General features: G+C 42.0%; 1 protein-coding gene across 1 annotated transcript in view; it reads left to right on the forward strand.

The window, feature by feature from the left end:
- LOC134337239 (nuclear receptor ROR-beta-like) overlaps positions 1 to 15,773 on the forward strand; it is a 121,573-nt gene that overhangs the window by 73,408 nt on the left and 32,392 nt on the right. Inside the window, exons 2-3 of the mRNA XM_063032085.1 lie at positions 3,221 to 3,306; positions 12,832 to 12,973. Of these exons, the coding sequence (XP_062888155.1) occupies positions 3,221 to 3,306; positions 12,832 to 12,973 (228 nt within the window). The remainder of the gene's footprint in view (positions 1 to 3,220; positions 3,307 to 12,831; positions 12,974 to 15,773) is intronic.

The raw sequence follows: 15,773 nt of genomic DNA on the forward strand, positions 1-15,773 counted from the left end.
ACCAATGTCTTGTATAACCACAACCTAACACCCCAAGACACACACTTACCATTTCAGGAACAGCTTCTTCCCCTCAGCCATCATATTTCTGATTGGACAATCAATACATAGTAATTTACAGTTTTTATTATTATGTATTGCTGCTGCATAACAACAAATTTCACGACATATGCGAGTGAAATTAAACCTGATTGTGATTCTGATTCTGACCAATTAACCTACCTGGAACGTCTTTGGACGGTGGGAGGAAACCGGAGGACCAGGAGAAAACCCAGGGGAAGGTGTACAGAGATTCTTTATAGAACAGAGAATGCTCCTAGGTTCCTCTGTTCTGCATCGCTCCCCAGGGCCCGCCCTTTTTGATCAAGCTCATTCATTTACTAATCCACGCCCAAGGCTATTACATATGGTATTATAATTGCAATGCAAGGATAAGTTCTTTAATTAATGTATTCCCTAAGTAATTCCTTATCAAGAATTTACAGAATTCGACATCTTAAAGGCTTTGGATTGGAGTCTTGGACGGGCATCTTGGTTGGAATGGGCCGAGGGGCCTGACTATGTGCTGTAAGAAGTGTTCATCTGAACCTTTGTATATGAAGGATCAAACATTATGTGAATCTGTTCACAATTTTATTTAATACTGAGAAGAAATTTCTTCAGCCAGAGGGTGGTGAATCTATGGAATTCATTGCCATAGACGGCTGTGGAGGTCAGGTCATTGAGTATACTAAAAGCAAAGGTTCATAGGTTCTTTGATAATAGGAGGTCAAAGGTTATGGGGCGAAAGCAGAAGAATGAGGTCAAGGGAAACAATAAATCAGCCATGATTGAAAAACAAAGCAGACTCAATGGGTTGAATGGCCTAATTCTTCTGTTACGTGCTATGGACTTATAATGTAGATCCAACAAATCAGTTCAATGGTAGGATTTCTTCTAGCAGGCCTTATAATATGATGCATGATTTTCCAGAAAGGTTTCTGAATATGTGAAGTGTCCCAAGTTGTTAGTTTTATTTCTAGTTTTCTAATATCTTGGTATTTAAGTATTGCTGTTACAATTTCTCGACTACTTTTTATTTAACTGATCGTCTTAACCAAATTTCTTATTAGTATGCATGTCATAAAAGGTCTGGTTTACCACTAGAAAATGCCTTTCAGATTAGTGATCATGTGCTCAGTTGCAAAGTCACTGACTATTTCAGAAGAAAAATTGTTACAATTATATTCAATGGAATCTGTAAAAGAAATAAAAAGAAGCATGTCAGAAGTAAACAAAGACCCAAATGATATGGTTTCATGCTTTGCTTTAGTAATTCACAAGAGATGTTTGTGTGCTCAGAACAAAACCCCTCAGTTGAAAATATACATGCTGTGACCACTTTATTGTAAGGTCATGGCCTTCTGCTGCTATAGCCCATGCACTTCAAAGTTCGATATGTTACGTGTTCCAGGATGCTCTTCTGCACACCACTGCTGTAACACATGGTTATTTGAGGTACTGTTGCTCCCTCTTCCCCCACCCGTCACTGGCACTGCTTCCCTGCTACCTGTCCCACACCCTTCCCAAGGTACTCCATCCTCACCATTCCCAACATCCTTTGCTCCCATCAGATTTACAAACTCACTCTCTGCTCCACATTGACAAATACAATACTATGCAAAAGTCTTAGGCACCCTATCAATATATATGTGCCTAAGACTTTTGCACAGTACTGTGTATGTGTGAATGCGGACCAGTATGAATGCAGACACCTCACAGGAGGCACGGACTGGGTACAGCACAATCCAGCCCATTAGGTTTATCTCATTATAAAGTCTACAGACAGAGAAGCATCCACTTCAAAACTAGTTCCATCTTTTGATGTGTAGTTCATTAATGTTCTTCAGGGAAGGTAGTCGATTATTCTTATCTAGTCTCGTGTACCGTTGAGAAACCCAACCAGATTGATTGCTAACTTCCAATTAAGGTAATAGGAGATGGGTAATAAATGCTTTGGGTGGCAGGGTGGAGATACATCTCTACCAAAGGAGGTGTGAGATGTTCCCTCCGCCAGCCTGCAGATCACCCTTGGACAAGGTGTAGCAGCTGCTTAGCACCCCTCCGCCCACCACCAATGCCGATCAGAGTCACTTGAAGCTTCGGGAGCAGGTGGTTGATGGTCATATGAGCACCTGGTGCATACCACGTCCTGGTTATCCAAGTACTTACACCAGGCAGACAACCGCTGAAGAGTATTGTTAATGGCTGGGTCACCCATCTTGTCAAGACACTGCCAAGAAGAAGACAATGGCAAACCACTTATGTAGAAAAATTTGCTGAGAACAGTCATGGTCATGGAAAGACCTTAATCATCCATGTCATATGACATGGCACATAATGATGATGGCATTGCCATAAATGTCCACATACTGAATGAATAAATTTTAAAAAGCTTCCTTGCATACAGTGGGATGTGCAGAGTAAGATGATTTATACAGCTACAGGTTCATACATTTGCCTATTTTATGTCACACTACATGGAGCACTGTCGCTGGAAAGCAGCATCCATCATCAAAATCCTCCAGCCATCCAGGCCATGCTTTGTTCTCATTGCTGCCATCCGAAAGGATGACGAAGAGCCTTGGGTCCCACACCACCAAGCTCAGGAACAGTTATTGCCCTTCAACCATCAGGCTTCTGTACCAGCATGGATAACTTCACTCACCTCAACTCTGAACTGATTCCACAACCTATGGACTCATTTTCAAAGACTCTACAACTCATGTTCTCAATATTTATTATTTATTATTTTGTTTTTTTCCTTTTTTGTATTTGTGCTATTTGTTGTCTTTTGCACACTGATTATTTGTCCATCTTTTGTTTCATAAATTCTTTGTATTTGCTGTGAATGCCCTAAAGAAAATGAATCTCCGGTTAGTATATGGTGACATATGTATGTACTTTGAAAGTAAATTTACTTAGAACTCTGAATATATGTACATCACATGAACTATGACAATTGTTAACCAAGTAAGTTTTGTCTTGCTTTCTTTTTTGAATATCGAGAAGAGGAATATAATACTAGGCTGTGGTTTGGTATAATTTGTCCATGAATATCTGGAGCCTAGGGTAAACAAGTTATTCCTTTTCATAGAACATTAATTTTCTAGGTTTGGTTTGCCTTTGAACTTAACTGTGAAATTATCATTTAATCTCTTTCTTTCTCCTGACCTTACAGCCCAAATCGAAGTGATACCATGCAAAATCTGTGGAGATAAATCTTCAGGGATCCACTATGGAGTCATCACTTGTGAGGGGTGCAAGGTAAGCAAGACCCATAGAAACTACTAAAATTCCTTCTATTTTATCATCTCCCCTTCCCTCTGACTTCATTATCCCTTCAGGAAGGTGGAACCAACCTACTTAAAATCTTAAAATGGCATCACAGAAGGTAATTATTGGACCTCTACCTATTCTATAAGCTGTTTATAACTAAGGTCATTGCCTACATTCCTTTGAATGTGTCTTTCTCATATTACTGCCTTCTCCCCACTTCTCAGCTGCCATGATTTCTCTTCTATGCAAATAAAATTCTCTTAACCTTGTGCTTTTTACGGTGATCTTCAGTTTGTATTCTCAAGTTACAAGTGAGTAGATGGTTATTTCTGAATTTTACCTTCAAAATTAAAAGACATTCTGTTATTAGATTTTTTTCTTAATATTCCCTATTCTAATGTAAAGGTCCCCAATTCATTTTCTCATCATGAATACTTCTCATTCCTAATTTTACCATAGCGAATTCCTTTTGGACTCAAGGCTTTGATATCCTTCCTAAAATAGGTTCCTCAATGGAGCACAATATTGGAATAGTGACCTAGTTAAGTTCTTGTATCAATTTAGCATTTGCATCTAAGCTCCCTGTGATAATGCTGGGTCCCCACATTAGTTTATCTACTGTCTTTTAAATGAAAAGCCTACTTCCATCTGAATCCTGAATTTCTCCTCAGCTCATTGAAACCTATTGAAACTGAACATCTTACATAGAGTGGATGCAGAGAGGATGTTCCCTATTGTGGGAGGGTCAAGGACCCAAAAGTCTCAGGGTAGAGTGATGTCCACTTAGAACAGAGATGAGGAGGAATTTAAAAACGCAAACACGAGGAATTCTGCAGATGCTGGAAATTCAAGCAACACACATCAAAGTTGCTGGTGAACTCAGCAGGCCAGGCAGCATCTCTAGGAAGAGGTGCAGTCGACGTTTCAGGCCGAGACCCTTCATCAGGACTAGACTAGACGTCCTAGCCCTGACGAAGGGTCTCGGCCTGAAACATCGACTGTACCTCTTCCTAGAGATGCTGCCTGGCCTGCTGCGTTCACCAACAACTTTGATGCGTGTTGCTTGAGGAGGGATTTCTTTAGCCAGAGGGTAGTGAATCTGTGGAATTCATTGCCACAGAACGCTGTGCAAGCCAAATAATTGGGTATATTTTAAGTGGAGGTTGATAGGTTGTTGATTAGTCAGGGCATCAAGAATTACAGGGAGAAGGTAGGAGAATGGAGTTGAGAGAGATAATAAATTATTGGAATGGCCAAACAGACTCATTGGGCCAAATAGCCTAATTCTGATCCCATGTTTTATAGTGTTATTCTGCTGATCTATTAGTTAGCCATTCACCTCAAGCCCTCTGTAAACTTAGAGATCAGCAGAGAACTCGCACCGCTCACATCCCCTGTTTATATTAGCAGCACAGCAGTGGAAATTGCAAGCAGTTTCAAACTCCTGGGAGTGCATATCACACACATTCTCTCATGGTCCCAGAACACACCCTACGCAGTCAAGAAAGCTCACCGACACTTCTACTTTCTAAGGAGGCGGAAGAGAGTTGGGCTTTACACGTTCATACTCCCGTCATTCCACAGATGCGCAGTGGAGAACTTCCTGATGAGCTGTATCAGTGCACGGTATGGAAACTGCACTGTGACAGACAGGAATTCTCTGCAATGGGTAGTCGAAACTGCCCAATGCATTTGTGTCAAAAACGTGCCTCCCATCAAGGGCATATATACAGAGAGGTGCCGGAAAAGGGCCAGTAACATCATGAAGGATACCACCCACCCTGCTCATGGACTGTTTGTCCCACTGCCATCAGGGAGGAAGCTACGTAACTTTCACACCAGGACCACCGGACTTAAAAACGGTTACTTTTCCCAAGCAGTAAGGCTGATCAATACCTCCACCCACAACTCCACCACTACTTTATTATTTCCTGTCAATCACTTTACGTACAGCCTAGCGTCACTTTATGGACATACAATCAATATATGTATGTAAGCTATCTTAAGTATTTATATTTATTGTGCTTTTTATTATTATTGTGTTCTTTTATCATTTATGTGCTGCATCAAAACTGAAGTAACAATTATTTCTTTCTCCTTTATACTTGTGTACTGAAAATTACATTGTACCATCTTGAGGCAACACACATCAAAGTTGCTGATGAACGCAGCAGGCCAGGCAGCATCTCTAGGAAGAGGTACAGTCAACGTTTTGGGCCGAGACCCTTCGTTAGGACTAACTGAAGGAAGAGTTAGTAAGAGATTTGAAAGTGGGAGGGGGAGGGGGAGGGGGAGATCCAAAATGATAGGAGAAGACAGGAGGGGGAGGGATGGAGCCAAGAGCTGGACAGGTGATTGGCAAAAGGGATATGAGAGGATCATGGGACAGGAGGCCCAGGGAGAAAGACAAGCGTGGGGGGGAACCCAGAGGATGGGCAAGGGGTATAGTCAGAGGGAGAAAAAGGAGAGTGAGAGAAAGAACGTGTGTATAAAAATAAATAACGGATGGGGTACGAGGGGGAGGTTGGGCATTAGCGGAAGTTAGAGAAGTCAATGTTCATGCCACCAGGTTGGAGGCTACCCAGACGGAATATAAGGTGTTGTTTCTCCAACCTGAGTGTGGCTTCATCTTGACAGTAGAGGAGGCCGTGGATAGACATGTCAGAATGGGAATGGGATGTGGAATTAAAATGTGTGGCCACTGGGAGATCCTGTTTTCTCTGGCGGACAGAGCGTAGGTGTTCAGCAAAGCGGTCTCCCAGTCTGCGTCAGGTCTCGCCAATATATAGAAGGCTACATCGGGAGCACCGGACGCAGTATATCACCCCAGCCGACTCACAGGTGAAGTGTCACCTCACCTGGAAGGATTGTCTGGGGCCCTGAATGGTGGTAAGGGAGGAAGTGTAAGGGCATGTGTAGCACTTGTTCCGCTTACAGGGATAAGTGCCAGGATAACTGCTGTGTTCACCAGCAACTTTGATGTGTGTTGCTTGAATTTCCAGCATCTGCAGAATTCCTGTTGTTATACCATCTTGAACTTGATCTTGAGTGAATAAAATCCATTGAACACACACAAAATGCTGCCTGGCCTGCTGAGTTCCTCCAGCATTTTGTGTGTGTTGCTTGGATTTTCAACATCTGAAGATTTTCTGTTGTTTGTGATAAAAATCCATTGATCTTTGTTAAATTTGTTGGTTATGACCAAAGGAAATATAGCTGGAGTCACTTCGCACTTTAGTGCAAAGGCGTTTATAGGTGCGTCAAAAATCAAACTGACTAAAAGTTAGCAAAAATAGTGAAAAGAAAACTGCCAACATTTACAGGAAGATATCTGCTGGAAAGCATAATAATAGTAGCCTCCAACCTGATGGCATGAACATTGACTTCTCTAACTTCCGCTAATGCCCCACCTCCCCCTCGTACCCCATCCGTTATTTATTTATATACACTCATTCTTTCTCTCTACCTCTGTCCATCTGACTATACCCCTTGCCCATCCTCTGGGTTTATCCCCCCCTCCACTTTTTCCTTCTCCCTGGGCCTCCCGTCCCATGATCCTCTCATATCCCTTTTGCCAATCACCTGTCCAGCTCTTGGCTCCATCCCTGCCCCTCCTGTCTTCTCCTATCATTTCAGATCTCCCCCTCCCACTTTCAGATCTCTTACTCGCTCTTCCTTCAGTTAGTCCTGACGAAGGGTCTCGGCCCGAAACGTCGACTGTACCTCTTCCTAGAGATGCTGCCTGGCCTGCTGTGTTCACCAGCAACTTCGATGTGTGTTGCTATAATAGTTCCCCGCTCATTCTTGTCCAGTGTGAATTCCTGGCAGCCCCTATCTCTCTCTCCTACTGAAGGTGATCAGCTCCCTTTTTTTTACACTAGGACATGCCATCTTTAATTACCAACTGTTAGCTTAAGAACAACAGGAATTAGAATATTATGCACCTACAATGTAGTTACAATCATATTGGAAAATAAACAGAAGTATCTACTGTAAATACTGTATACAGACAACATATACATATTTACACATCCCATTACTAAAGAAATGGAATATTCTGCCATGTACGGCGGCAAAGGTACCATAAAGCCATCCCGAGTGCACTAGCTGGATTTAGGACCCAATTTGAGAATGTACTGAGGAAGACATTGAAGTCAGTGCAACGACAGCAGAATGACAAGGCTGTGTGTGTGTTTGTGTGTGAGTGAGAATGCACAAGTGTAAGGGGTGCACTTACCAAGTGCTTTCTGTCGCAATCTTCATTCAAAATTCTCCTGCCTTTACCTCAATGGGCTCCTTGTCCTGATCACCGGTGGTTCTGGTTCTTACTGAGATATATTGACACTAAATTGGGCAACATACCATCTTCTCTTCTGGTCCTCTTCTCTAATCCTTCTAGGACTTTGTAATTCCTTCTCTATAACCACCTGCAACACTCTGAGGTGACAGGTTAAGGGGTGGGAGGGTATTCTAGGTACCCGGAGCCAAGCTGTCTGCTTAACTGGAAGCATTGCACAGTACGAGCATTCTCAGGACATAAACAAGAGAAATGCCTTGAAAAGTCCTTCCCAAGCCTCAATATCAGAAATATAAAATGCTTTTTGGGTTTTAAGAAAAACGCTTGCATTTCTATGGGAAAGCAAAATATGGCAGATGCCAAAAATCTGGAATGAAAATCAAAGTACTAGATATCCTCAACAGGTCAGTCAAAAGCAAAAGGCAGCATGGTAGCGTAGCGGTAGACACAACACTTCCCAGTCGCTGGCTATAAGTTCAGAGTTCAATTCCCGCCGCCATCTGTAAGGAGTTTGTATATACTTCCCACGTCCACATGGGTTTCCTCTGGGTGCTCCAGTTTCCTTACATTTTTCAAAGACATATTGATTAGGCTCAGTGAGTTGTGAGCATGCTATGTTGGTGTTGGAAGGGTGGAATGCTGCTCCAAGCGTATCGTCGCTGATTTAATTTGACACAAATGACACTATTCACTGTGTTTTGATGTACATGTGACAAATAATTAGTTAATCTTTATAAAGATAATCTTTATCTTTTATCTTTAATTTGTTAAGAATTTCTGGCATGTTTTTGTTTCCATTTCTGCAGTTTTCTTGTAGTTATCAAGATGAATTTCAGCCTTATTGTAATCTGCATAAAGGGATTCTTCTAATAAATGGGTTATTAATTGGTCCAATAACTTAGCACAATATTGAAAACATTTCTTAAATATGAGTTACGATTGTCAATGCACCAAAGTTTTCTCCAACTTAAGTATCTAGTTCCTCATAGTTCAGGAAGGGAGGAAAGGGGCTTGTTTTGCTGTTGTTGTTTTGTTGCTTCTTGTGGTATATGTTGTTCCTCCGAGCATCGTAGACATACATGGTTGGTGCCAGAATGTGTTGTGGTGACACTTGCAGGCTACCTGAAGTGTATTGGTTGTTAAGACAAACGACACATTTCACTGTATGTTTTCATGTACATGTGATGAATAAATCTAAATCTGAATCAGCATGAGGTGGCAATGACCTTATGGAAAAGGGGGAAATTCTTTAACCCAATGTCAAGCTGTGCAATTTGAAAAAGATGTAACTCTAGACTTTAACACTTGTAAGGATTATCACACAGTTGAAGTGGTTTCTCTACATAAATGGGTCACTCATTTATTATGTGTCATGTCATATGACATGGGTGATCATGGTCTTCTATCCGCCTTTAAACCGTGGGGAAGCCCCCCTCCCACGCTGTAGTTCTTATTCTTTCCTCTATCCATAACAATGATTGTTCTTGGCAAATATTTCTACAGATGTGGCTGGTTATTGCCTTCTTCTGGGCAGTGTCTTAACAAGACGGGCAACCCCAGCCATTATCAATACTCTTCAGAAATTGTCTGGCTGGCATCAATGGTCACATAACCAGGACTTGTGATGTGCACCAGCTGCTCATACGACCATCCACCACCTACTTCTGTGGCTTCACGTGACCCTGATCGGGGCGGGGCTAAGCAGGTGCTACGCCTTGCCCAAGGGTGACCTGCAAGTTAGCGGAGGGAAGGAGCACCTTACACCTCCTTTAGTAGAGATGTATCTCCACCCTGCCATCAGTGAGTGCTGAGCAGAAAGTCCATATTCATCCAATGTAATTAGAACACCTGGAAAGATATCCAGCAAGTCCCTGAGGGAACGAAAGCTCCCTTCTGGAAAGCACTAGGGCTATTAAAACAAAAACTTCATGCCATCTTAAAAGTTTCTTCTCCGAGACAATTAGGCTAATCAAGCATTCTAGTTAGCCCCTCCCACACCCCTTCTATCTATTAACTCAGTCACTGCACTGCACTGTAAACGCTTTAAACCACCTTTTATAATGTTGTTTACATTGTAAATACATGCTGGTATTTATGTATTTATGCACATTTTAAAGTTCAAGGTAAATTTATTATCAAAGTACATATATGTCACCATATACTACCCTAACTTTAACTTTCCTGTGGGCAATCACAGCAAATACAAGAAACACAATAGAATCAATGAAAGGCTATACCCAACAGGACAACAACCAATGTACAAAAGAGAACAAACTGCAAATATAAAAAGAAAAAATAAGAAATAATTACAAAAATAAATAAATAAGCAATAAACATTGATTCATTGATTACAGACGTCAGAGGCTTTTTGCCAGGGCTGAAATGGCCTGCACGAGAAGGCATAGTTTTAAGGTGCTTGGGAGTAGGTACAGAGGAGATGTCAGGGGTAATTTTTTTATGCAGAGAGCGGTGAGTGCGTAGAATGGGCTGCGGATGGCGGTAGCGGAGGCAGAAACGATAGGGTCTTCTAAGAGACTTCTGGATAGGTACATGGAGCTTAGCAAAATAGAGGGCTACGGGTAACCCTAGGTAATCTCACTCAATGTCAGCAAGACCAAACAGTTGATTATTGACAAACAACAGGAATTCTGCAGATGCTGGAAATTCAAGCAACACACATCAAAGTTGCTGGTGAACGCAGCAGGCCAGGCAGCATCTGTAGGAAGAGGTGCAGTCGACGTTTCAGGCCGAGACCCTTCGTCAGGACTAACTCCAGCATCTGCAGAATTCCTGTTGTTTGTCAATAATCAACTGTTTGGTCTTGCTGACATTGAGTGAGAGGTTGTTGTTGTGGCACCACTCAGCCAGATTTTCATTGTCCCTCCGGTATGCCAATTCATCACCATTTCTGATTCGGCCGACGACAATGGGGTCATCAACAAACTTAAATATAGCATTCAAGCTGTGTTTGGTCTCATAGTCATAAGTATAAAGCAACTAAAGTAGGGGGCTAAGTAAACATCCTCGTGGTGCACCTGTACTGATGAAGATAGTGGAGGACATGTTATTGCCAATCCGACTGAATGGGGTCTGTAAGTGAGGAAATCAAGGATCCGGTTGCACAAGGAAGTATTGAGGCCAAGGTCTTGAAACTTGATGATTAGTTTTGAGGGTATGATAGTATTGAACGCCAAACTGAAGCCAATAAAGAGCATCCTGATTTATGCATCTTCACTATCCAGATGTTCCAGGGTTGAGTAAAGAGCCAATGAAATGGCAACTGCTGCTGACCTGTTGTGACGATAGTTAAATTGGAGTGGATCCAAGTTGCTTCTCAGGCAGGAGTGGATCTGTTTCATCACTAACCTCTCAAAGCACTTTATGACATTGGATGTAAGTGCTACTAGACAATAATCATCGAAGCAGATTACCATGTTCTTCTTTGTCACCGGTATAACTGAAGCTTGTTTGAAGCAGGTGGGTACCTCAGACTACCGAAGCAAGAGGATAATGATCTGGGCGAACACACCAGCCAGCTGATCAGCACAGATCTTTAGTTCTCGGCCAGGTACCCTGTCTGGGCTGGATGTTTTCCACAGGTTCACTCTCCCGAAGGATGCTCTCACATCAGCTTCAGAGACTGAAATCACAGGGTCTGGGTCATATCTGTACTTATAATTTTATTCTTATACAATTCTTTATGTAATTGCTGAATGTTGGTTTTTTTTGTGCACGTCACACCAACACACCAGAACAATTTCCTAATACATGCAAATGTTTGTGGCAAATAAAGTTAATCCTTGACATCAGTATTGTGGCTGTCTCCTTTCTACTCCTTCAGTCCAGCTGAAGGGTCTCGACCGGAAACATCAACTGCCTGTCTCTGTCCACAGCTATTACCTGATCCAGTGAGTTTCACCAGCTGGTCACCTTCTTGCTCTGTTACTTATAAGTACAGACTTACCAGATCACGTAAGGGGTTCCGAGAAATGTCCGTAACTTGAAGTTACTATAAGTCAGAGGTCGATCTGTCCGACAATCTCTTTGACCCCTTACCATCAGGCAAGAGGTGCTGTAGCATTAGACCAAGTACAGTTAGTATGGGAAACAGCTTCTTTCCCCAGGCTACAAGACTACTGAGCTCCCTGCCACCACCCAGGTCTCATTACGTATGAAGTGCCAGTAGCGTAACACTGTTACTTTTGAACTTGTCTCATAAATGCACCTTATTATTTGTTAATTTATTACGGTAATATTACTTTGTGTTACGTGTGTGAGTTATATGTACTGTGTTGTGCACCTTGGTCTGGAGGAACATTTTCGTTTGGCATTACACATGCACGTAGTTGAATGACAATAAACTGAGTTTGAACTGAAAATACTGCTGTCTGAGATTGCACTGATAGGTTAATTAACTGTAGATTGATACTAATAATAGTTAATTTTAGATCTTAGTTAGGTTTAGTTAATTAGAATAGACCTCCACTATGGATTTGAAACAAGCTGGACCACAGAGTGAAGGACCTAGAGGGTTTCTTGACAGTATCTGGGCTTTAAGTCAGGAGACACTGGAAGCATTGTATGCAATCTCATATTGGTATGGAAATATCGATGCCCGAGAACGGAAAAGTCTACAGAAAATGGTGGATGCAGCCCAGTGCATCACAGGCAAAACTCTCCTCACCTTTGAGTATATTTGTAAGGAGCTCTGCCATAAAAAACGCCGTGTCCATCATCAAGGACTCCCACCATCCAGACCTTGCTGTCTTCTCACTACTATCATCGGGCAGAAGATACAGGAGACTTGGGTTCCACACCACCACGTTCAGGAACAGTTATAATCCTACAACCATCTGGCTCCTGAATCAACATAGAAAACTCCACTCACCTCAATTCTGAACAGATTCCACAACCTATGGACTCACCTTCAAGGATTCTACAACTCATATTCTCAGTATTATTTATCAAAGATTATATTTTTCTTTATTCGCTCAATTTATCTTCTTTGTCACATTCATTGTTTGTCAATCCTTGTTTATGTATAGTTTGACGGCAAATTCTATTGCATTTCTTTATTTTTCGGTAACTGCCTGCCAGAAAATCGATCTTAAGGTAGTATTTGATGATGTGTATGTGCTTTGATAATAAATTTACTTTGAACTTTGACTATAATTAACTGGCTTCTAAACTTTGTTAAATCCCATTATCTGAACCAGGGTTTTTTCCGAAGGAGCCAGCAGAATAACGCTGCGTACTCCTGCCCACGTCAGAGGAACTGCCTCATTGATCGAACCAATCGGAATCGCTGCCAACACTGTCGCTTGCAGAAGTGTCTTACTCTTGGAATGTCACGTGATGGTAAGGGAGAAGACTAGAGCTCAGATTACAGTTTGAAATTTTATTCCAAATTAACTAAGGCTACATACTTCTTTTCTCACTGTGTACGTGTGTGTGCATGAGAGAGGGGCTGAGAGGTGGAGAGAGTGAGAGGGGGTGCTGAGAGACAGAGTGAGAGAGAAACTGAGAGAGTGGGAGAGAGGCAATGGGGGGCAGGATCGGGGGGAGTGATGCAATAGTAAGTTGGCCAGGCTTCAGATGGTTTGTTGATTCAAACCCAGAACTGTCTCAAGGTCCAACAAACCAGCAATGGATTCCTATTGTCAAAGCATTTTGGCAACAGTTGAGTGAAAATCTGGTTGATTATTGTTACTTAGACACATTCTAGTTTAATTCCTCTTGGGTATGCACTTGTCTCACTTTTAGTTTAGTCTGTTAGACCTAAATAACAGATTCTTGGCCAAGGTATATTAGAGTATTTTGTCCCAGAAAATGATGGTAGGTGCCCTCTGCTCTGATTTCTAAACCTTGATGCAGATGTGATATATTTCCAATTGTTTTTCCTTTTATAGTACTCAACACTTGAAGCCTCTCACAGCAGACGGCAACACAGTCTAGAAGTTTGACCAGTTTGGCTTTCCAATACTTCTATACACATTCACTCAGTGTGAGGATGAATTCATGTTATTTTTATCTGCAGCTCACAGAGATTCCACACATCACCCTAAACACAAGCCCTAATTTCTTTGACAGGAGGCAATGGTGTATATATGAGGGTTTGACTAATGGAGCATTTGCCATGGAACTGAAAAATGAGATGTACTTTAGCAAAAGAGGAAATTCTCAGTAACCTCTTACGTTAAAATGTAAATTGTTTAAACTCGTTTTTTTTGTAAAGTCTCAGCTTTTCATTCTAATGCATTTTAGCTTAGTTTCCTGTCTTATATATCTGCAGTGGAAGAAAGTGGAAATTGTGTAACTTTTATGCTGCTTTTTGTTATTTTTATTGATTCAGAGATACAAGCCCTTCTGGCTCAGCGACCCACGTCATTCATGTACATGCGTGCGTTGGATTTTGATGTTTTTAATCCAAGGTTCTTTCAGAAATCAGGAAAGAGGAAAAAACTTGTTGCTTCAAGATCGTTTTGTTGACTGCAAAGAGAACAAAGAAAATTGAAAATGGACAGTGACAAAGGTCTAGTAATAACAGAGAGAGAAGACCATTTTAGCTCACTTGCAGTGGCTAACATATATCCACTTACTTTTACCTTCTACTTTCACCGCCAAGTTGGTAATTACCAGCACTTGATAAGGACCTTCCCATTCAGCTCCCAGTGGATCCTTATGCACTTTCTTACTTGGGACCCACTCGCCAGGAATCAGGGTGTGTCCTCCTCCTGTTGGTTAATTTCAATCGGCAGAAACCTGTTGAGAAGCAGACTGTACAGCTTGGGTTAATTTCACACAACAGTTAACTACACTGTTTGCCATAATATGTATATCATCCTCTTTGAGATCAAGGGCTCCTGACAGTGACATGGTTACCATCTCAAATGGACTCAGTATTTTTTGTTTGTGATTGCTCTAATGCTACACAAGACCGTGGGAAGAGCCATAGACCAAAGTACACCTTCCTCATGATACTTAGTCATCATTTGATGGTTCCATTCATTTGTTTGATTTGTCCTGATGACTGGGTGATATGGACAATGAAAATGAGTGTGGCAATTACTTTCCTTCCTGGAATAGCTTCTACCCATTTTGAAAACTTGTCCATTATTACCAGTATGCCTGAGTATCTGGGGCACTTCAGCAAAGTAATATAGACCACTTGTAAGTGTAAAAATGGACCAGGGGGAGAAGGAGCACTTAACTGTGGTAGCATTTCCACTGCTCCAGCATTCATTTACTGGCATATCATGCATCTTTCAAAGACTTGTCAAGCTTGTGTCCTCAACTTTGGATTCCACCACTACAGGGAGAATCTGTTGCTCATCTTTTGCGCTCCAGTGTGTCCCAGGGAATGTATCTGTTCTGCCAGATAAGGAAGCAGTGTAGTTGGAGCTACTGGTTCTTTTCTTAGAACACTGCAGCACAGAAACAGGCCCTTCAGCCCACTTAATCTGTGCCAAACCAGTAATCTGCATAGTTTCATCGACCTGCACCCTGACCATAGCCCTTAATTTCCCTCCCATTCACGTACCCATACACATTTCTCTGAAATGTTGAACTCAAACCCACATCCACTGCTTGCACTGGCAGCTCGTTCCACACCCTCATCACCCTCTGAGTGAAGAAGTGCTCCCTCATGTTCCCCTTAAGTATTTCACCTTGCACCCTTAACCCAAGAGCTCTAGTTGTAGCCTCAGTGGGAAAAGCCTGCTTGCATTTACCTTATCTAAAGTTTTCATAATTTTGTTACACCTCTTTTAAATCTCCCCTCAATCTTCTACATTCTAGGAAATAAAGTCCTAACCTTTTCAACCTTTCCCTTGTAGTCTATTAAGCTCTGACAGACTACAAGATCAGGCAGAAAACTGATGACAGCGACGCCTCTCTTCCAGACAGGCTTAACAATTTCTTTGCACGCTTCGAAGCATCAAACACTACAGCAAGGGGGAGAGCCAATCCCTCTTTACCATCTGACCAGCCGGCTCCAATCATTGATCCAGAGCAAACACAGAGGACCCTTGCCAGGGTCAACCCACGAAAAGCGGGAGGTCCCAACAACAACCCTGGACGTGTGCTCAAGGAATGTGCTGATGTATTTGCAGATGTCCTGACGGACATTTTCAACATCTCCCGTAGTCAAGCTATTGTC

Source organism: Mobula hypostoma, chromosome 24 (assembly GCF_963921235.1).
Source record: "Mobula hypostoma chromosome 24, sMobHyp1.1, whole genome shotgun sequence".
NCBI lineage: Eukaryota > Metazoa > Chordata > Chondrichthyes > Myliobatiformes > Myliobatidae > Mobula > Mobula hypostoma.